This window comes from Lytechinus pictus, chromosome 16 (genome assembly GCF_037042905.1).
Source record: "Lytechinus pictus isolate F3 Inbred chromosome 16, Lp3.0, whole genome shotgun sequence".
NCBI lineage: Eukaryota > Metazoa > Echinodermata > Echinoidea > Temnopleuroida > Toxopneustidae > Lytechinus > Lytechinus pictus.
Genome location: NC_087260.1, coordinates 9,927,878 through 9,950,276, shown reverse-complemented (window position 1 = coordinate 9,950,276; position 22,399 = coordinate 9,927,878). Strand labels below are relative to the sequence as shown.

Sequence of the window (22,399 nt, the reverse complement as noted above, 5' to 3'; positions counted from 1 at the left end):
GTATCCAAAGTCACGGACGACATTGCTGTTTCGATTAACCGATTTTCGACGAGGGCTACTTTGTCATGCAGGGCTTTTGATAATAGATTGTCTACATTCCAGAAAGTGTCTCCGTAGTATTTTCAAAACTCCCTAACGATTCAAGACAGACCACACATTTCAATTCAACTCGTCCTTGTAATCTGTCGGGTTGCTGCATTCATGTTTTCTGATTATATGCTGATGGGGTCCTGTCTAGTAACATAATCGGTTCGACTTTTGCTCTGGCGACAATCGCTCTAAATTCTACACACGAATTGAATAACTAAATTCAACCCTGGGTTTAACACTATACCCTACCTTAAACCTAACATAAAACCAAATTGCAACCATAACCCCAACCTACATCTTAGACGAAATTAAGCCCGGAGCAATTGTCGCAGGAGAAAATGTCTTGTCGACTCATAATCAATTAGGATGATTCACTCGGTTTATGATCATCATGATTTCATCGTCTTTTTAGATAATGAGGAACCGGTTATAGACGACTGCCCATCCTCTGTGACTGTTCAAACAAACAACGGACAGAGTTACTCTACGGTGTCGTGGACTTCACCAAAAGCAATTGATAATGCAAACGATGTTACACTGACATTCAATGAGGTAGACCGCTGGAGCAATCCTGGTAACTTTACCGAGGGGAGAACTCATCTTTCCTATACAGCTGAGGATGCCGCAGGAAATAAAGCTACCTGCATGTTCACCATAGCCGTTATAGGTAGATCATTTGAATACTGTTATTATCATGATTAACACGATTACATACTACGTCTTCCTTTGAATGTATGCACATTACTGTGTTACACAAACTCATGCATATTACCCTTTGAGGATTGTTTGTGTGAAGGTGACTCTATTGTGACTCTTGAATGAATCTTATGTTCAATTTTACTTTAGAAATATGTCGTCTCTACTTCTTTGTCTTTTTTTTTGGACAGAAAAAGAGGAGCCAGTTATACATAACTGCCCACCTGCCATTTCTGTACCCATGGAAACGGGTCAGAATTATGCTACGGTGTCGTGGAACGAACCAACTGCAACGGACAATTCTAATAATGTGATACTAACATTCAGTGAAGCAGGCGCCTGGAATAATCCTGACAACTTTTCTGTAGGAATCACCTCTCTTTCCTACGTGGCTGAAGATTTCTCAAGCAACAAAGCGACCTGCATGTTCACCATATCAGTTAATGGTAGGAAAAACTTGTCCACATAATAAATAATAATGAGATAGATGAATTCAGCAATTTTTCTGTTCTCCAGTCAAACCAGAAGAGCCGAACGAAAATACCGTGTGACCACTTCCGCTGTCATCCCCAATCCAAGAACAGAGACTTTTCGCAATCACTACGCGGCCACTCTCTAAACGCACCAATTTCTGTGAACATGCAAGTAAAATCACAATGGAGAGCTGAGAGACTTTTGTCTCATGACTCTGGACAACGGCATATTTGCAATAGTCCGGTCCAAATCTTTGAATGATTTGCTTTCCAAGTCCACCAACTGTCGACAAAAGCCTCTCAGCTTTCCATTGTGATTTGACTTGCATTTTCAAAAGTAACAATAATAATAATAATAATAGCGATGGTGATATAAACAATAATGATAATTATATAAATAATATTAATGATAATGATAATTGTAAAAAAAAAATCCCGATTCTTTAATGTTGAAGACAACTGTCTTATTTATCATTCCGGGCAGATGATTTGAGAGTGATATGAGCTGATGCATGGAACCTCGAATATTAGGAATTTATGTCACAATTGGCTTTCCATAGTTGGACCACAACTTTAGACCATAGTTTTTCATATGTTTCAATGTCAGAAGACACCGTGCCATATGCAATTACATTTTTTTTCATTTTCGGACCAGATAACGAAGAGCCTGTAATAAACGATTGCCCACTTACACAGTCTGTTAGCACGGATCCAGGCCAGGATTTCGCTACGGTTTCATGGGACGAACCTACTGTGATGGATAACTTGGATCAAAACATTAACCTCACATTCAATGGGAATGGGACAAATGGCGGCAACTTTCCACTGGGAATAACATCCCTTTCTTATAGAGCGATTGATGCCCACGAGAACGTAGCAACATGCATGTTTTCAATTGTTGTCAGTGGTATGTTGCTTTTTCTTAAGTTTACAAATTCTCGGAAAAGTTTGTAATAATAATAATAATATTCCGCATTTATATAGCGCTTAACACATCGGAACGACGTCTCTAAGCGCTTTACAGATATATTATTATTATTATTATATTTGTGAAGATGGTTTCATTTTTGTTCGCTTATTGATAAAAAAGCTCGTCCATGCATGGAATTATTCGTTGAAAATGATAATACCAAGGAAGCTTCCACTATCATTATTATATAGTATACAATACAATTAAAATTGCACAGTGTATTCATGTCACCGCCAAGGTTATGGGCTTCAAAACTAATGAAGCGAAACATCTCAATGGATGTATTAATGGGAGCCGAATGAACTGAAGGCATCAAATAACCTTGATATTATCAAAAACAATACATATGCTTGTTTTTACTTAGAACTGCTTTACAACAACTTTTATTTTACTTAATTGTTTTCAATGTACATGTTAATTCTTGTAATTTTATATTGAAACACCGTTCAATTTTTCTCAGTCTCCAGCAAAATTGATAGTGATTGATTTATATCAAACACACATCTTCCAAAAGAGATTTCATGAACCAATATTTTTTTCTTTATTATTTGTTATTATTTTGAGTACTTTTATTCTGTTTTGTGAAAAAAGTCAAATTCAGCTATCAAGCTGCAAACGTATGTTGTGAATAAAACTAAAATATTTAAAGGTCAAGTTCAACCCAAGAAAATGTTGATTTGAATAAATAGAGAAAAATCAAACAAACGTAACGCTGAAAATTTCATCAAAATCGGATGTGAAATAAAAAAAGTTATGGCATTTTGAAGTTTCGCTTATTTTTCCCAAAACAGCGATATGCACAACTCAATGAAATGCAAATGGGTCAGTCGATGATGTCCAACACTCACTATTTCTTTTGTTTTTTATTGTTTGAATTATACAATATTTAATTTTTTACATATTTGACAATAAGGACCAACTTGACTGAACCATATAGTATTAAAAAATGCTAATTCCACTTGTTCAGGGATGAATTAATCGTTTTTTCCCTTGACAATGAGGAGAAAATTAGAATATATCATATTTCTTACAATAAAATACAAAAGAAATAGTGAGTGGATGACGACATCAGTCTCCTCATTTGCATACCGACCAGGATGTGTATGTACCTGTTTTGTGAAATTAAGTGAAATTTTAAATTGTCATTCTTATTTTACATCCGATTTTGATGAAATTTTAAGGATTATGTTTGTTGGATTTTTCTCTTTCTATTCAAATCAACTTTTTGTTGGGGTGGACTTGTCGTTTAGTGTAAATTCCAGACGTGGCAATGATCTCAAAATGAGTTCGAATAGAATCCAATAAAACTACTATCCCCGTGTTTCTATGTATAAGGCGAAAATAGTGCCTATGTAGCAAATGGCCCTGGCTTAGAATCTGTCAGTAATAGGGAGTTTTCGCAAATGCTACGAATTCTACAACATAGTAAATCTATTAACCGTCAAATCACAATGAACAGCTGAGAGGTCTATGTCGAAAATTGGTGAACCGGGACAGCCGATCGTCGTAAACTTCTGAGCTGACAAAAATGGCAAATATGTAATGTATCCAAAGTCACGGACGACATTGCTGTTTCGATTAACCGATTTTCGACGAGGGCTACTTTGTCATGCAGGGCTTTTGATAATAGATTGTCTACATTCCAGAAAGTGTCTCCGTAGTATTTTCAAAACTCCCTAACGATTCAAGACAGACCACACATTTCAATTCAACTCGTCCTTGTAATCTGTCGGGTTGCTGCATTCATGTTTTCTGATTATATGCTGATGGGGTCCTGTCTAGTAACATAATCGGTTCGACTTTGGCTCTGGCGACAATCGCTCCGCTCTAGATTCTACACACGAATTGAATAACTAAATTCAACCCTGGGTTTAACACTATATCCTACCTTAAACCTAACATAAAACCATATTGCAACCATAACCCCAACCTACATCTTAGACGAAATTAAGCCCGGAGCAATCGTCGCAGGAGAAAATGTCTTGTCGACTCATTATCAATTAGGATGATTCACTCGGTTTATGATCATCATGATTTCATCGTCTTTTTAGATAATGAGGAACCGGTTATAGACGACTGCCCATCCTCTGTGACTGTTCAAACAAACAACGGACAGAGTTACTCTACGGTGTCGTGGACTTCACCAAAAGCAATTGATAATGCAAACGATGTTACACTGACATTCAATGAGGTAGACCGCTGGAGCAATCCTGGTAACTTTACCGAGGGGAGAACTCATCTTTCCTATACAGCTGAGGATGCCGCAGGAAATAAAGCTACCTGCATGTTCACCATAGCCGTTATAGGTAGATCATTTGAATACTGTTATTATCATGATTAACACGATTACATAGTACGTCTTCCTTTGAATGTATGCACATTACTGTGTTACACAAACTCATGCATATTACCCTTTGAGGATTGTTTGTGTGAAGGTGACTCTATTGTGACTCTTGAATGAATCTTATGTTCAATTTTACTTTAGAAATATGTCGTCTCTACTTCTTTGTCTTTTTTTGGACAGATAAAGAGGAGCCAGTTATACATAACTGCCCACCTGCCATTTCTGTACCCATGGAAACGGGTCAGAATTACGCTACGGTGTCGTGGAACGAACCAACTGCAACGGACAATTCTAATAATGTGATACTAACATTCAGTGAAGCAGGCGCCTGGAATAATCCTGACAACTTTTCTGTAGGAATCACCTCTCTTTCCTACGTGGCTGAAGATTTCTCAAGCAACAAAGCGACCTGCATGTTCACCATATCAGTTAATGGTAGGAAAAACTTGTCCACATAATAAATAATAATGAGATAGATGAATTCAGCCATTTTTCTGTTCTCCAGTCAAACCAGAAGAGCCGAACGAAAATACCGTGTGACCACTTCCGCTGTCATCCCCAAACCAAGAATAGAGACTTTTCGCAATCACTACGCGGCCACTCTCTAAACGCACCAATTTCTGTGAACATGCAAGTAAAATCACAATGGAGAGCTCAGAGACTTTTGTCTCATGACTCTGGACAACGACATATTTGCAATAGTCCGGTCCAAATCTTTGAATGATTTGCTTTCCAAGTCCACCAACTGTCGACAAAAGCCTCTCAGCTTTCCATTGTGATTTGACTTGCATCTTCAAAAGAATTGGTGCGTTGTAGAGAGCAGCCGCGTCGTGATTGCGAAAACGCTCTATTGATATTGGTCGCCATAAAAGGTTCTCTGTGAATAGCCAAAATAGTATTTTTTGGTGTTCAGAAAGAAAAAAGTAGGAAGTTAATATATCTAAAATTCAAAATTCAAGATTTAATAAAAGACAATATGCAAGAGTCTCTCTGACACCTTCTTTTTGGACTTGCTTGGAATTTTCACTGAGATTAAACATTATGCAAAAATTATTGCTTGAGTTAATCCCGTACTTAAAACTCGTTCTCTTCTAAATCTTTGAACTTTTATCTCAATTTCCTCTACATTCAATCAAGTACTTGCGGAGAAACAATTATGACCAGTTAGTCTACTTTATACACCACTTTACCGGTAAAACTTAGGTTGTACTTTTCCAAGCTCATAACTCATTTTTGTGCGACCCTTCTTGGTTTTGGGGATGGCAGTTCAAAAGCAACTATAAAAAAACATATCAAAAGCTCGAAGAGCTTTTGACATGTTTTTCCTCCCATATACGCACAGCAAAAAGACGAATCCAATAACAAATTATTGAGGAAACCTAGCTGGGCCCAGTCTTATACAGAATTGAGATTGATCCGATCAATCACAACTATGGAAAGCCAGCCACGTCAACATCTAAAATGTATGTTTGTTTCAAAATGTTTTCTTGATATCATGTATACTAACACATTATTGTTTTGACAATGTGATTTGCTTATTTTGTTTATAAAAGAAGTTTGTGCAAAATTTTGGTACAACATTTATGACAATAGTGGATTTCCATGTAGTTGAGATTGATCGAATCAATCGCAACTCTTCGTAAGACAGGGCCCATATTTTCATTTGGTATTATCTCTACGTACATTCAAAATACATTGTATTTGGAGCATGATTCTTTTATATTTTTGCAGATACTGAGGAGCCGGTAATACAAAATTGCCCATCTTCCCAGTGCGTTCCCATGGAAACTGGTCAGAATTACGCTAAGGTATCCTGGATTGCACCACATGTAACGGACAATTCTGATAACGTGACACTGACATTCAATGAAGAAGGCGACTGGAACAATCCTGACAATTTTCCCGAAGGAATTGCCTCTCTTTCATATACAGCTGAAGATATAGCTGGAAATAAAGCAACTTGCATGTTCACCATATCGGTGATCGGTAGGCGAATCTTCTACGTACTAAAAGTCATTTTGAAATTTAATTACACTGTTTGGTGTTTATTATTCTGTAGTAATAGTAGTAGTAGTAACAATAATAATAATAATAATAGCGATGGTGATATAAACAATAATGATAATTATATAAATAATATTAATGATAATGATAATTGTAAAAAAAAAAATCCCGATTCTTTAATGTTGAAGACAACTGTCTTATTTATCCTTCCGGGCAGATGATTTGAGAGTGATATGAGCTGATGCATGGAACCTCGAATATTAGGTATTTATGTCACAATTGGCTTTCCATAGTTGGACCACAACTTTAGACCATAGTTTTTCATATGTTTCAATGTCAGAAGACACCGTGCCATATGCAATTACATTTTTTTTCATTTTCGGACCAGATAACGAAGAGCCTGTAATAAACGATTGCCCACTTACACAGTCTGTTAGCACGGATCCAGGCCAGGATTTCGCTACGGTTTCATGGGACGAACCTACTGTGATGGATAACTTGGATCAAAACATTAACCTCACATTCAATGGGAATGGGACAAATGGCGGCAACTTTCCACTAGGAATAACATCCCTTTCTTATAGAGCGATTGATGCCCACGAGAACGTAGCAACATGCATGTTTTCAATTTTTGTCAGTGGTATGTTGCTTTTTCTTAAGTTTACAAATTCTCGGAAAAGTTTGTAATAATAATAATATTCCGCATTTATATAGCGCTTAACACATCGGAACGACGTCTCTAAGCGCTTTACAGATATATTATTATTATTATTATATTTGTGAAGATGGTTTCATTTTTGTTCGCTTATTGATAAAAAAGCTCGTCCATGCATGGAATTATTCGTTGAAAATGATAATACCAAGGAAGCTTCCACTATCATTATTATATAGTATACAATACAATTAAAATCGCACAGTGTATTCATGTCACCGCCAAGGTTATGGGCTTCAAAACTAATGAAGCGAAACATCTCAATGGATGTATTAATGGGAGCCGAATGAACTGAAGGCATCAAATAACCTTGATATTATCAAAAACAATACATATGCTTGTTTTTACTTAGAACTGCTTTACAACAACTTTTATTTTACTTAATTGTTTTCAATGTACATGTTAATTCTTGTAATTTTATATTGAAACACCATTCAATTTTTCTCAGTCTCCAGCAAAATTGAAAGTGATTGATTTATATCAAACACGCACTTTTCCAAAGAGATTATCTGAACTAATATTACATTAGCATTATACAATATATTATTTGAAATTTATCTATATATATGTATGTAATAGTGATTGTAAGTATCGACTTTGTCTTTTGCTTATATGTTATTAGCCTGAGTACTTTTATTCTTATTTGTGAAAAAATGTCAAAGGCAGCTGTCAAGCTGCATTCTTATGTTTTAAATAAAACTAAAATTTTAGAAGTAGATGCCAGGCGTGGTAATGATCTCAAAATGAGTTCAAACATAATCCAATAAAATGACAACACCTGTGTTTCTATGTATAAGGAAAACATAGGGCCTATGTGCCAAATGGATGTAGATTAAAATGTGTAATGACAGAGAAATGGGCAAAATAAGCACAGCATTTCGTCAAAATATCGGCTCTTTTTTCAAAGGAATATGAGTACACATTCTATTGAAAACTTATTTGATCTCCCATTAACAGTTAGAAAAAATGTGTTTATTCAGGAGAATTCAAAATTTTATTCTTTTTCGTTTTCTATTGTTGTTGTGTGTTGTGTTTCTTTTGCTTGAAGCGCCATGAGCACCGAAAGGTGGACCTACGCGCTATATATAAGTAGCCACCATTATTATTATTATTGTATTGATCATTTTGATCTCCATTTTTAGTGATCTTCAACAAATTTCTGTTATTTTCAGCTAAGATATCATGATTTCATAAACTTAAGCTAAAGTTAATGTACTCCAGAGGCGGATCCAGTATTCTCCAAGGGGGGCACACTTGTGTTAAAGAGGCATATTCACGTTAGAAATATTGAAAATGGCTCCCATGGATCCACCACTGATGTACACGATCTACAAACATATATATATATATATATATATATATGACGATAAGGCTTGATTTTTAAAGACTTTCTCATGAAATAATTATTAGTTGCAACTCCATTGTTCTACCTTTATATCGTGTTTTGTATTAAGATAATGAAGCCCCGGTCATCACCAACTGCCCGTCCGCTCAGACTAAAACTTCAGAGGTCGGAGCTGAAACAGCAACAGTTCATTGGCCCGAGCCCATCGAATCTGATAATTCCGGAAACGTGACACTGGACTTGAGTCATAACAGCGGAGATTCATTCCCCATAGGCCAGACCGTTGTCACATACACAGCGCGAGATTTAAGTGGGAACATGGCAACATGTACCTTCGTTATATTGGTGACGGGTAAGTGCATGAGAGAAAAAAGGTGTGTCTTTTACGATTTCAAGGGGGGTGTTTCACAAAGATTCAAGTGTGGTTTAGAGTCGCACTTAAATTCAAGTGGCGTGTGGTAAATAAAACATCACCACATTGGTCAAATCATGCTCAGAAAATGAGAGGATGCGCGCCACTTAGTATCCATCAATGAGATTGCGCGTTTATTACGTGCGCGTCCGCCTTAGGCAAGACTTTAAGTTACACGTATATATTTGTAAAACACCCCCCCCCCCCCCCATTTCGATTGATTTGAGCAATTTGCTGATAACTTTTGGTCACTTTCTGTCAAAGGGTACTGGATAAGGACACGATTTGAATAAATAGGAAATAAAATGAAAAAAAACTTTAAAATTGCTCCCACATAATGGATTGTGAAATATAGCAATAAGCAATACGCTATTCATCATGAATATGCAATGACAGTGACGTCCCCGCTTTTCACCTATACATTATCTTTTATTATGATAATGAAATCTTAATAATTACATTTTCCTCATTACCCACACATATCTCCTAAGTAACAAATTATGTATACTGATTGAGGTTTCAAACATGGATAGATACTTTAGCCACAAATGTTTACGTCAATATAGCGAATGGGAATTAGTGCGATGATGCAAGACTTCGCATAAGGTGGAAGAAAGATGTTCTATATTCAACTAGGCGTAGCCGAGCTGAATATAGAATGTCTTCTTCTTTCGCCGAATGCGAAATGTCGCACTATAAGAATATTCGCTATTATTTTGTGTTGTACAACGCTTCGGAAGATATCAAAATAGCGAACAATATTCAATTTTTTCCTATGTTCATTTAAGAAAATAAGAATCATTGAAAGCGAAAAGCAAAAATCCCTCAAACGCGCATCTGATCTGATCTGATTTAGCCAGTAAGCCTCCTGCGTATTACACACGCATTGATTGATATTTTTTTTTAATAACGTCACCTTATTCCTGACTGTGCAACAGTAAATTATGGACGATGCATTCAGGACAGTACGGTGCAACGGTATGAATATTTGACATTCAACCTCTCAATTGATCGCGTACATAAAGCTAAGTAGGCGTTGCACAAAATATAATATTTTCATCTATCTCCTCTTCATTACTGTATCTCGCCTAGCTCCACCCGGGTGTGTAAACGATGGTGAGTGCGGAGAAGCAGAAACTTGTGTGCAGAGGGAATGCCAATGCGCAACCGGCTTCATTCGACTCAACGGTGCTAACAGTTCTTGCACAGGTGAGATGTAATTTCTTTTAGCATCTTTCCCGTTTCCTGTCAAGGCCTCCTGCAATTTCATGTAACCTTAAGATGGCAGTCCCCTTCAATTTAATTGATGATTTCATGTGTGTGTGTGTGTGTGTATATATATATATATATATATATATATATATATATATACGTGTGTGTGTGTATATACGATTATAATAATAAAAATAATAATAACAATAATAAAATAATGATATAGGATGACATCCGATGACTTCTATGGCGAAGTGTTTTATGATGAGGTTTTGTTGTTAATTGACATCACATGAAATTCATGCCAAAATTTATGCAATAGGTTATTGTACTTATATACAAGTCGTGAGTGATAACATTTAGGACACTTAAGATATTGATGTTGAAGACGCCGCCACCAACGTTGGAAAAGCGGTGAATCTCTTTCTCCCTTCTGCTTTAATTGGAGGCGAGACTAACCGCCTTTCTTTCAAACGGAAAAAAATTCGTAATTTGAATGATGATTCTAGTGCACGTCTGAAACCAACCTGGAACATGATTAGAATCACGAACGCTAATCACAATCAAGAATTTAAATTCTACTCCGGAGGTGAATTCCAGTTAATTTTCACTCAAATTAGGGTACAAATTTTGCGTGTGAAAGGCTTGACTTCTACGACATCTGTGGGGAGTGGAGCTTACATGACCGTTTAAGCACTTCCGTAGATAATACAATTGTTTTGCACTCATCATAGCGATGCAGTGCTTTGATTGAAAAGTCACCAAGGACACATACCGACTGTGCTCGGGAATTCGAATTCAAATCACAGTTTTCGAGTGAGCGGGAAAAGTTCCGATGATTCTAAAGACGAATTGCAATCATTACAATGATGATTCAAGATTCACGTGTGAAAAGGCCCAAAATTTTAACGAATAGAATTTTTAAAAAGATTTACGCGTTTGTTTAACTTTGGGAAGGGAGAATTGAATAATCAAATAGCCTGTGGAGTCATGCTGGGAAACCTATTAATTAAACTTGGCTTGAACCCACACACACATGGATTGTTTCAGTGAACCCGAAAACAACTATATATATATATATATATATACATGTATATATTCTTAGAAAAGTGTCATGCAATCATATCTTACGTTGATTACTATCAGTCTTAGCGTTATGTTTGTGCGATTTTTTATTCATAATTTTCATCACCATCGTCTTCACTCGTATGATCACTATTTTATTCCATGTTTTGTATAGGTTTGTATCATTACATCATCATCGTAATCTTCAGTAGAATGATCATTATTTTATTTTTTTATTAGTTAGTATCATTGTCAATGATATAAAATTCCCCATCAGTAGAAGTATTCAAAATTAGACTACAGATCTAACATTTCCCTTTTAATTTTATTTTGTTTTCCAAGCATTTCAGGAACTCTTACAGCGCTGACGAAAGTGTATATTACGTTAACATTGCATTACTTTTCTATTATTATCATTGTTGTTATTATTGTTATCAATATCATTATCTTTATCATTGTCATTATTGCTATTATCATCGCAATTATAAATGCTCCCATTAACATTGTTTGAACTTTTCTTTCGCAGCTGTGAACATGTATACAGTACAAGTAACCGCCCTCGCGGAGAACAACGTCGAGTATCAATTCTCGGCCGAGTTGAATGATCCCAATTCTCCTGAATTTCAAGAAGTCGCCAATGCTTTCATAGTCGTGGTATGTCTCTTTTAGACCTAATTACGTCTTTTCCTCTGTATCTTTTTTTCTCGATCTTTTCACTCCTCCTTAATTTTCTATTTTTACATGGGCAAGTTCCCCCAGATTTTCGCAAAATATATAGGCGGAACCGGCACTGATATGCTTAGTATCTTGGCTACTTTTTAGGGATCCGACCCAATCAGACCAAAAAACAACATACCGACACAGGCGCTAGGCCAAATGTGCAAATAGAGTATGATACAGGGCAACGTCACTAGTCAGTTTGTGTCGGTGTGGGATTGGGTATGTTTGCGCGTTTGTGTGTGTGTGTGTGTGTGTGTGCGTGCAGGGGTTGGCGGGTCCAGCTTTTGCCAAATTAGCGTAAACGCCAAAAGAAATTAAGTGCTTGACGATGTACCGTAAATAAGTACGATGAAAAGTAAGGCAAAAACTTGCCAGGAATTCATTTATTAAAATACGGCAAATTTCTTCCAACTTGCTGCAAGAATTCAGGATTAAGTGACCATGGTGACTGTGAAGTAATTCCTCAAAAAGCTGTGCGCACTGGAATCGGTAGACTAGCTTAGTCGGGGTTATATAGGAGCGCCTTGAGCAACTAGCAAGGTGGATACGTTAAACTCTGCAAATCCTACATTATTTTATTATTATTTAAAAAATAATTCCTTTTCTTTAAACAATTTTATCAACCAACTTATCTTAATATTCACTTAGAATCATTATCGGTTTTTTTTTCTAAATTTCATTCTTATACATGTATCGGTTATTATATCGTTTTGTCCTTGAGGGCCCCTGAGATAAAAAAAAATCAGTATGTACAATATTTACAAAGAATACATCAAAATAACATACAATTAACAATGAAATACAATCAAATAAAAGACAAAATTGAATTAAAAGAAGAAGGTACTGATTATTGTACTGTCCCTATAATAATCCAATAAAACCATACAAAAGGCTCCACTTTCTGAAAAAAATGCTGCTAAATAATTTGTGGTTGATTTTGAATAAGTCTACAAGCAGTTGATAAACTTCTCGGATGGCCTAATATCACATATCTTTGGGCTAAATCCTTGTATGTATGATGTTTAAATTACCGTTTGATATATAATGCTCACTGTCTAAGCCAAGGCCGAGTTAAATTTCCACTTCGCCTGATTCTTATCTCTCACATTGTCACTTAACGATTTGGTCCATATACAGGTCGGCTACTCTAGAAATTCCGTAGATTAAAAGTCAGACTGTGGTTAGGGACAAATCAAAAGTCTTAATTGAATACTAGTAAGATTGAATTCTAAATATATTGAATCCATCTTTAGATTTGTTCCTGATCGCAATCTATTTCAATCTCAGGAATTTCGAGAGTAACCATAATAGACCCATGATATAATAAAAATGGGCATAGCCCAACTGCACAGTAGAAAAATTGTTATTCTGCTAGATGGCAATATTAAAGACTTAACCAAATGGTTAATAGTAGACGAACTGGTTGTAGACGAAGTACAGTACAGGCCAAAAGTGTGGGGTCACCCTCAGATATCATATAGAATCATACAAAACACTAAATTCTGCATTCATTCAAATGTATTGATACTGAATGGCAATGGCAATTCTGTCACATCACACAAGCATGTTTCCAACCTGTTTTGATTGAATTTCATAATATATTCAAATTTTATGCATGCATACCATTAAACTTTGAAAGTATGCATAAACTTTGAATACATTTAAAACAATTTTTTTTTAACAATCAGAAAGTTTGTCGGGCGTTTATCTGACATAGCAACCAATAATATACAGTATGCAAACTGGCTTCTAGCAAAAGGTGGTTGAAGGTTACCATGGTGGCATAAACAATTACTGCAGTAGTTTATACGGTACTCCATATGTAAAGTCCTGGAGCCCGGAACACAAAGCTTAGCAATGATCGTAAAACAAATTTTTACGATTGATTGCATTGACTACAATATACAATCAATCGTAAAAAATCAAGCGTTCAAGCAATCGTTATGCTTTGTGTTACGGACCCCTGGACAGATAAAAGTGGATAGAGGTAGAAGAGAAATGGAGAGGCGAGAAAGTGGAGGTTAGAAAGTAAAGTATCGTACGGAAATGATTATGTAAACCAGAAAGAGTGGAAAGCTTTAGCAGCAGGCAGGAGGAGAGGCTTGAGGAGAAGGCTGGTTGAGTTGGAGGGGTGAGAGAATATTGAGTAGATGAGAGAAAGCCGACTTGAGTTAGCGAGAGGATCAGAGGCGGGAGGGAGGATTCAATGTTTCAGGCAGGTTGACTGTCCGATTGACAGGTTGACTGTCCGCAGGTTGACATATTATTTGTTGCTCTATCACATAATCCTCTGACAAGCTTAATGTTTGCGAAAAAAATTGCTTTAAATATATTCTAATATAATGCAAACCTTTAAACTTGAAAGGTATACATAAAATTTAGATATGTTTTTAAAACCGACTGGGATTTGACAAAAGTGCAATCAAAACCGTTTGTGTGATGTGACGGCAATGTCATAGCCCACCCAGTATCAATACATTTCGATGAATGCAGAATGCAGGGTTTTGTATTATTTTCTATCAAATCTGAGGGTGGCCCCAAACTTTTGGCCTGTCTTGTAGGATGAGACCGTGTGGGTGAGACGAAAAATGGAAAGTCGACAAAGCAGGTGAAGACCAGTCAAAAATCTACCTAAACGGTTATCTATTTCTAATTTCTTGTTACCATGGTTACCCTGCAGATGATGGAAAACACCCAGAACATTTACGATATTCAAGTTAATCAGATTATGAGCGGGAGTCTCATCTTTCTAGCCGACGTCACTACCGGGCCTTCTACAACGATGTCCCAACTTGAACAAGACATACAGAATGCCATTCAAACTGGCTCTGCTACGGCAGGGCCCACCACCATATTTTTTGTTCCCAACGACACAGTCATATCTGGTGAGTTTTTACCTTTTGGGGAAAAATTATAAGAATGGTGGATTATAATTGTTTGTAATAGGCATGTCCACTGTTTCTAGAAGGGTTCTTTTTAATTAGTAGGTATTGACTAAACCCCCATAGAACCAGGTGCCATCACTATTACAAACAATATATATCATTCACCATTCTTACTATAGTCCATTCTTCTATGTACACTGAATAAGTTGATATTTCAAGGTTTACACAATCCTGCTTCCACTCTTATTATATTTCAGTACATTTTCTTTATTGCATATGTTATTTATGATAAATGACTAACTTAATCCCAGGAGCTAACGATATGCAATCCCAGCATTATAGGTGGATATCTCCGTCCCCAGCTAAACATTATGGCCCGCATTCTGATAGCCTGGTTCAACTTAACCCTAGTCTAAGTGTGGTTAAACTACCATATTCAAACCTAGGTTATGAGTTTCGTATTCCGATAGCAAGGTTTAAGTTAACCCTGGTCTAAGTGTGGTAATCCTAAAATAAAGTTAAACTCGCGCAGGGGGTAGTTAAAGGAGAATGAAACTCTTGGAGCAAGTTAGCTTTTGTGAAAGCAGAAAAATCAAAGAATAAGATCAACAAAAGTTTGAGTAAAATAGGACTAGCAATAGAAGAGTTATGAGCATTTGAATGTCGAGATCACTAATGCTATGGAGATCCTCCCATTGGCAATGCGACCAAGATCTATGATGTCACAGATGAACAACTCTCCCTTTTTGGACACTGAAAATATACCCCAAAACATCTCTTTTTGCTCATTCTAATCATATGACAAACGATTCATCAATGATATAATGTTGTGAAACCTCTGTACTTGTCCTCTCATAAAGAGAACACCTCACCTTGTGATAGACTCTATAAAAGTGGGAATATAAGTGAAATAAGTACTAAAGTAATGAGGGAGTTGTACGTGTGTGACATCACAGATCTTGGTCGCATTGGCAATGAGAGGAACTACATGGCATTAGTGATCTCAATATTCAAATGCTAATAGCTTTCTTATTATTCATTCAATCTTCCTCAAACTTTCAACAATATGTTTTTTTGATTTTTCTCTTTGATATGGATTCAGCTGGTTTCAAGGGTTTCATTCTCCTTTAAAGCCTGGTTTAAATCCAACAAACCATGGCCAACAAATTTTAAGAATATTATTTATGCCTATATTGCATTCCGAGCTACTTCCTCAGTTTTTTAACCGATTCTCATGGAATTTGGAACACACATTGGTCTTAAGAAGAGGTGCAAGAATTTCTTCTTTTTTCTATTTTTTTTGCTTTTTCGGAAATTGTGTTGCCGTGATAACAATTATGGCCAAAAAAAAATGCCGTTTAAAATACACCAGTTTTCTACCAATTCTTCTGAAAGTTGGCTCACACATTGGTTTTGAGGAAAAGATGTGCAAGACATATTTTTGCATGTGTCAGAAATTGTGTTTCCATGGTAATGGCATATTAAGGCAAAAATTATAAAAAAAATCTTGCAGTTCCAACTTCTTTCCAAGTTTTTTACCAATTCTCATGAAATGTGTCACAAACATTAGTCTTGATGTTAAGATGTGCAAAACATATATCATGCATGTATCAGAAATCGTGTTGCCGTGGTAACAACATATCAAATAATGAAAATTAGGTGAAAAACTTGTGGTTTTAACTACTTTTTCATTTCTCAACCATTTCTCATGATATTTGGCACATACATTAATGTTGAGACATATATTTGTGTGTGTTAGAAACTGTGTTGATATGGTATCAGCATATCAAATCAATAAATGTGTAAACAGCATCTTGTGGATTGATCTACTTCTTCATTCCATGACATAGGCCTATGCTCATGAAATTTATAACACAACAGTTTTGAGCTAAATTAATCTGCAAGACACATTTTCTCATTTATCAAATATGCGTTTCTATGGTTCCTATGCTCATTAAATTTATAACACAAAAGATATGAGGTAAATTAATCTGCAAGACACATTTTCTCATTTATCAAATATGCGTTTCTATGGTTACAACACATTATGCCCCCCCCCCCAAACAAAAAAGTGGGTGACTGAGTATTAGCCTAGGTTTTGGCCGGTGCTCATGATAGTTGTCACAAATATTCAGACTTGGGGTAAAGACATGCAAGATCTATTTAATGTTTTGGAAACTGCATTACCGTGGTAACTAATAGGGTAATGGTAGTAATGAAAAAAATATACATGTAGGTATTTGCAACTTTTTCATTAATTCTGGCACAACACTTGATTTCCTTAGCCTTTTTCATTAATTGGTAATTAATAAGGTCAGCCATGGCCTGCCCCCTCCCCCCACCCGCACCTTCCCCCCCCCCCAAAAAAAAAAAAAAAAAAAAAAAAAAACGCCTAGATAAATGGTTTTCAAGTTTCAGACAAAGGACAGAAGAAAACGAAAGGGACCCAACTCCTAGGCATGAGTCTTAAACTCAATTATTTTTAAATGAGCATTTGGGAAAGGCGGGGTTAGTTGTGACACTTTTTGCATTTTGCTTGTTAGAATTGATATGAGTAATAATAATGTAGAAATAAGTAACTTGCCTTTAAATTTTATTCTTGGGAAATATTTTTCACTTCTATAACTTTCTACCCCCACACTGAAAGTCATTGTGACCTTTACAAAAAACGATGTCAAATGGCTCAACTTGCCCCATCTGTGGGGTAAGTTGTGCCACCTTCTTGGGTAAGTTAAGCCACAAAAACTATGTGCAAAATGTATGCGGGAAGAACCTGCATGTCATTTTTTAATGTAGTCTTTTCACTTGCTAATTCTCTATAAATACAAACATCCTCTAACGGTAAAAGAACTGTTATGTGAATTTGCTCCTTTCTGTCGGCATATCAATGGATTTTAAGGTTTGCATCTTTCTTTAATACATTACCATACAAGAATTACCTTGGCTCTACTTGCCCATGTTGGCTGGCTCATTTTACCCCAGTCCGAACTTCATGCGATATTTTCACATCCACACATTTCTTATGCATCCATCATGTAAAAGACAATAACAAGAATGAAAATCCATACCTGGACTAACAATATTGTTCTTTTTTCTACATTATATTTAAAGACGTGTGTGGGTAAAAAGCACTGATTTATTTCACACCTTTTTTATACTTTTTTGTTGACATTTGTATCTTTCCCTCTTAAAAATTACTTTTTGTTTCAAAGTTGAAACAATGTGGTGGGGTTAAGAGTTATGTAATGGGTCATCAATATATGACACCACCACAATGTCTTACTCATTCATTATTGGCCTGGGGGTGGTGGCCCAACTTGCCCCTATGCTCAACTTACCCTATTCATGGACAGGCATAAATTTCAGAGCTAAACAACATTCAACTGGTTACATGAAACGTCACAAAAGTCTAGACTGAAAGAGTCTAGACTTATCGGCCTAACTTTGTAAGATCCGGGGAGCGTTTCATGAAAGGACTTGTCGGACGTTTTTTTTCCGACAAGTCCTGTTTTGTCAGACAGTTTCTGTAGTAACAGTGCCTCTCAGCCAATAATAATCAAGGAAAGATGTCAGATCTGACAACTTGTCGGACGAAAATGTTGATGAAATGCCCCCCTGTATTGTAATTAGAAATTTAACATGATTATAGATCAAAATCTACTTAAAACGTGTAAGCCGCAGACCAAAGAAAAGGAAAACCTAAATTTAGGTCATCTAGATTGAACCCTTTTAATTACAGCCTGGCACAGGGCTATAGGCATGTCTCTAAATATAACCTTATAAACAAAAGTTAGAGTAGCTAAACCATTGAATCTAGCAGCAGGCCTAGGTATACTACATGTACATTGTAGGCTAGAGACAGAGTCCTCTAACCTTTACTGCTAGATTATACGCCAAAATAAGATTAAGACAATGGAAAATGCTAACATTTGTTTGGCTACACAGAGAACTTAATGTAACTGCAGGCCTAGTTCTAAGCTTTAAGGAGGAACCTAGATCTCGAACTACTACAGTCCCAAGCTTTTATTAAATCTCCTATAATCTAGATTCCTAGCCTAATTCCTTTTTTGGGCCTAGATTAGTAGATCTAGACTAAATTTAGACCTAGATCTAGAATTTACATTGAGATACTAGTCTCTAGATCTAGACCAAGTACTATTACAAGTAGACCTAGATTGATATAGATCTAGAGATTCTAGTTCGATCTAGATCTAGATAGGGTCTAACTTTTAGTTTACGTTATTTAGATCTAGTCTAAAATCTAGATCTAGGCCTACGTTAGAGATTTTCGATCAAACAGTAGACTAGATCAGCCAGTCCTAGCTGGGGCTTCCGGCTAGCCTACGCTAGAAATAAAATCTAGGATAGCAAGCACAGACTAGGCCTAATATTAGATCTAAATTGTTACATACTCCGGGGACATACTAGTAAGTAGTAGAGTAGAGCTATATAGTATAGACTCTACATCTAGATCTTGGCCCTAGTCTAGACTGAGCTGTTGGTCTAGGTTTGGGTCTGTTTCCTAGTCCTGGAAAACAAATAGGTCTAAACAAGTCCAATTTTTTTTTTAATAAAATAAAAAATCCAAAGACACAGAAAGATGGACCTACGACTACGAGTACTACAGGAGTAGGACTAGGTCTAGATATAGGTAAGCAATGCCAATATGCATAGATCTAGATCTAGTCTCAAAAGTTACCAAATTTGTCCCTTAAAGTTAGAATAAAAATGTTGACCTTTAAGACTTACGTTAATCTATTAGATAGTAGTCTAACGTTAGACTCTAAAGTGTGTGAGGGGAATCCATTCTGATTCTCTTTCTAATTTAGATTTTGACAAACAATACATGAAAAGCAATAAATGGGACTGATACACAAAACAACTGCGCAAGTACGTCATTCGGTTTGGAAATGAAATGTTTTGGTAATTGACATAAATATAGATAATCTGAATAAAAAAATCTTACCTTATATGGGTTATGGGCCTTGTCCTAAAATGATTAAGTCACCTCCCTTCTCGTAATTAGTCCCCATAAAGACCAAATTTTTTAATAAAACCCAATTTTAGTTACATTTTTTCAACTTTGTTGCAGCCTGCAGTAGTAACTTACCAAAAATGTGCTAGTCTTGGTTAAAAGAGGATTATTATTCCCAAAAGCAATTATAATCCCGGGTTTGACCCTGGTTTAGTTAAACCTGGCTATCAGAATACCAAAATAATTAAACTACACTAAGACAAGAGGTGAGGTTTAGAGGAGGTTTAGTTAAACCAGGGTTAACTTTAGACCATGTTTAATTTAAAACTGTTATCAGAATATGGCCAAGTAATTCACCAAAGTTTTATTTTTTAATTGAAATGAGTTATCAATTTTTGATTAAAATAAACAATTAAAACATATTAGATTCCATTTATTCTACTTTAATACTGTATTTTAATGAAAGTTGTCTGTTTAAATTTTGAATTTGATATTAAAAAAACTGAAAATTTCATAAAAGACGATAGGAAATTACACCAAATTGAAACATGACGGGCTTCATATATGCAGCGGAATAGCCTACCTTTATTAGAAAAAAAGGATGATTTTTTTTATCATTATTGCGATATTCATTAGATATCAATGAATGTGCTAGCTCGACAACCAACGATTGTTCGCCAAATGCCGACTGTACCAATATGGATGGGTCTTACACCTGCACCTGTCACTATGGTCACACTGATTCATCACCGGCTGGAGTTGGTCCCGGTAGAGTATGTGGTAAGATTAAGAAACTCATTTACTGTATATACCCGATTCTCTAATATTGTTTTCATTATCACACTTGCCCATTCACTCTTTCAAGTACTTCCGCTCTCACTCTCTCACCCTAACTCGAAACCGTCCTCTCAATCACTTACCATGCACACTCACTCTCACTCACCCATATTCAAACTCATCCAAATACACTTACCCTCTCTCTGTACTTATCTCAATATATCTCAACTATACCAACCCTCACACACACTCAATCACTCACACTTACTCTCACCAAGGACCTACTCGCCATCATTCAAACTTATGCTCCCAATCACAACCATTCACGAACAGGGTCGTTCTCTCTCACTCAACCTCACACTCATTTACGTACTCTCCTCTTCCTCTCACTCACTATCTCAATCACCAACACTCAGATCCACGCACAGGTAATCTCCCACTCACTCTCACACATCCTTTCATTCTCACTCACTCGCACTCACAATAATTCTCAAAAACACTCACAACCATTCACGCACACTCTCACTCGCCCTAACACTCATTCTGTCATCACTCACACTCATGCATGCACACTTATATACTCTCCCACTTATTCTCGCTCACTCGTCCTTTCTCACACTTATTTCGCACTCTCTCTAGCCCTCACTTGCACTCCTACATTCGCCAAATCACTCAGAATCATTCACACACATGCGTGCTCTCTCCCTTAACCTTACTATTCTCACTCTCACTCCCTAACTTAGTAACACTCTCTCATGTTTTTTCGGTATGTTCTTAAGGATTTTAACCCAAAATCAATTACATAAACCCAAGCTAAATAATTACAATAAAAGTTACAAATCTTCCTTTTGTGTCAACAACAACCTACAAAATATTTACAAACTATTAAAGCGAAATAATGATAAATAAATGCCTAAAAACATACTAGTAAACTGAGAAAACTAAACTTAGCCCGACCCTCTATGCAGACCTAGTAATATATAGATATTTACTCATTTACACATTTTATCCTCTTACTCCCACACTAACTCATAATTGTTTACTCTCATTGACTTACACCTATTCTCTCACTTAATCATCCACACAAATTAACACTTATTCACGCACATATCTCGTCCATTTTTCACTCTCACACTTCCACTCACACTCGCCTACGCTCACTCATTCACCCTCACTTCCTCTCTCTCACTATCTCAATCACCAACACTCAGATCCACGCACAGGTAATCTCCAAATCACTCTCACACATCTTTGCATTCTCACTCACTCGCACTCACAATAATTATTAAAAATACTCACAACCATTCACGCACACTCTCACGAACACTCATTCTGTCATCACTCACGCTCATGCATGCGCACTTACTCTCCCACTTATTCTCGCTCACTCGTCCTTTCTCACACTTATTTCGCACTCTCTCAAGGCCTCACTTGCACTCCTGCAAATGCCAAATCACTCAGAATCATTCACACACATGCGTGCTCTATCCCTTAACCTTACTATTCTCACTCTCACTCCTTAACTTAGTAAAACTCTCTCACCTTTTTTCGATATGTTTTTAAGGATTTTAACCCAAAATCAATTACATAAACCCAAGCTAAATAATTACAATAAAATTTACAAACCTTCGTTTTGTGTCAACAACAACCTAATTTACAAACCAATAAAGCGAAATAATAATGAAATAAATGCCTAAAACATACTAGTAAACTGAGAAA

At 36.3% G+C, this 22,399-nt stretch overlaps 1 protein-coding gene across 1 annotated transcript in view; it reads left to right on the top strand.

Moving 5' to 3' along the window:
- Positions 1–22,399, top strand: part of LOC129278864 (uncharacterized) — a 96,255-nt gene that overhangs the window by 64,678 nt on the left and 9,178 nt on the right. The window contains exons 24-35 of the mRNA XM_064111200.1: positions 503–757; positions 978–1,232; positions 1,915–2,166; positions 4,281–4,535; positions 4,754–5,008; positions 6,305–6,559; positions 6,966–7,217; positions 8,744–8,986; positions 10,139–10,255; positions 11,850–11,977; positions 14,724–14,928; positions 20,540–20,683. Coding sequence (XP_063967270.1) covers positions 503–757; positions 978–1,232; positions 1,915–2,166; positions 4,281–4,535; positions 4,754–5,008; positions 6,305–6,559; positions 6,966–7,217; positions 8,744–8,986; positions 10,139–10,255; positions 11,850–11,977; positions 14,724–14,928; positions 20,540–20,683 — 2,616 coding nt within the window. The remainder of the gene's footprint in view (positions 1–502; positions 758–977; positions 1,233–1,914; positions 2,167–4,280; positions 4,536–4,753; positions 5,009–6,304; positions 6,560–6,965; positions 7,218–8,743; positions 8,987–10,138; positions 10,256–11,849; positions 11,978–14,723; positions 14,929–20,539; positions 20,684–22,399) is intronic.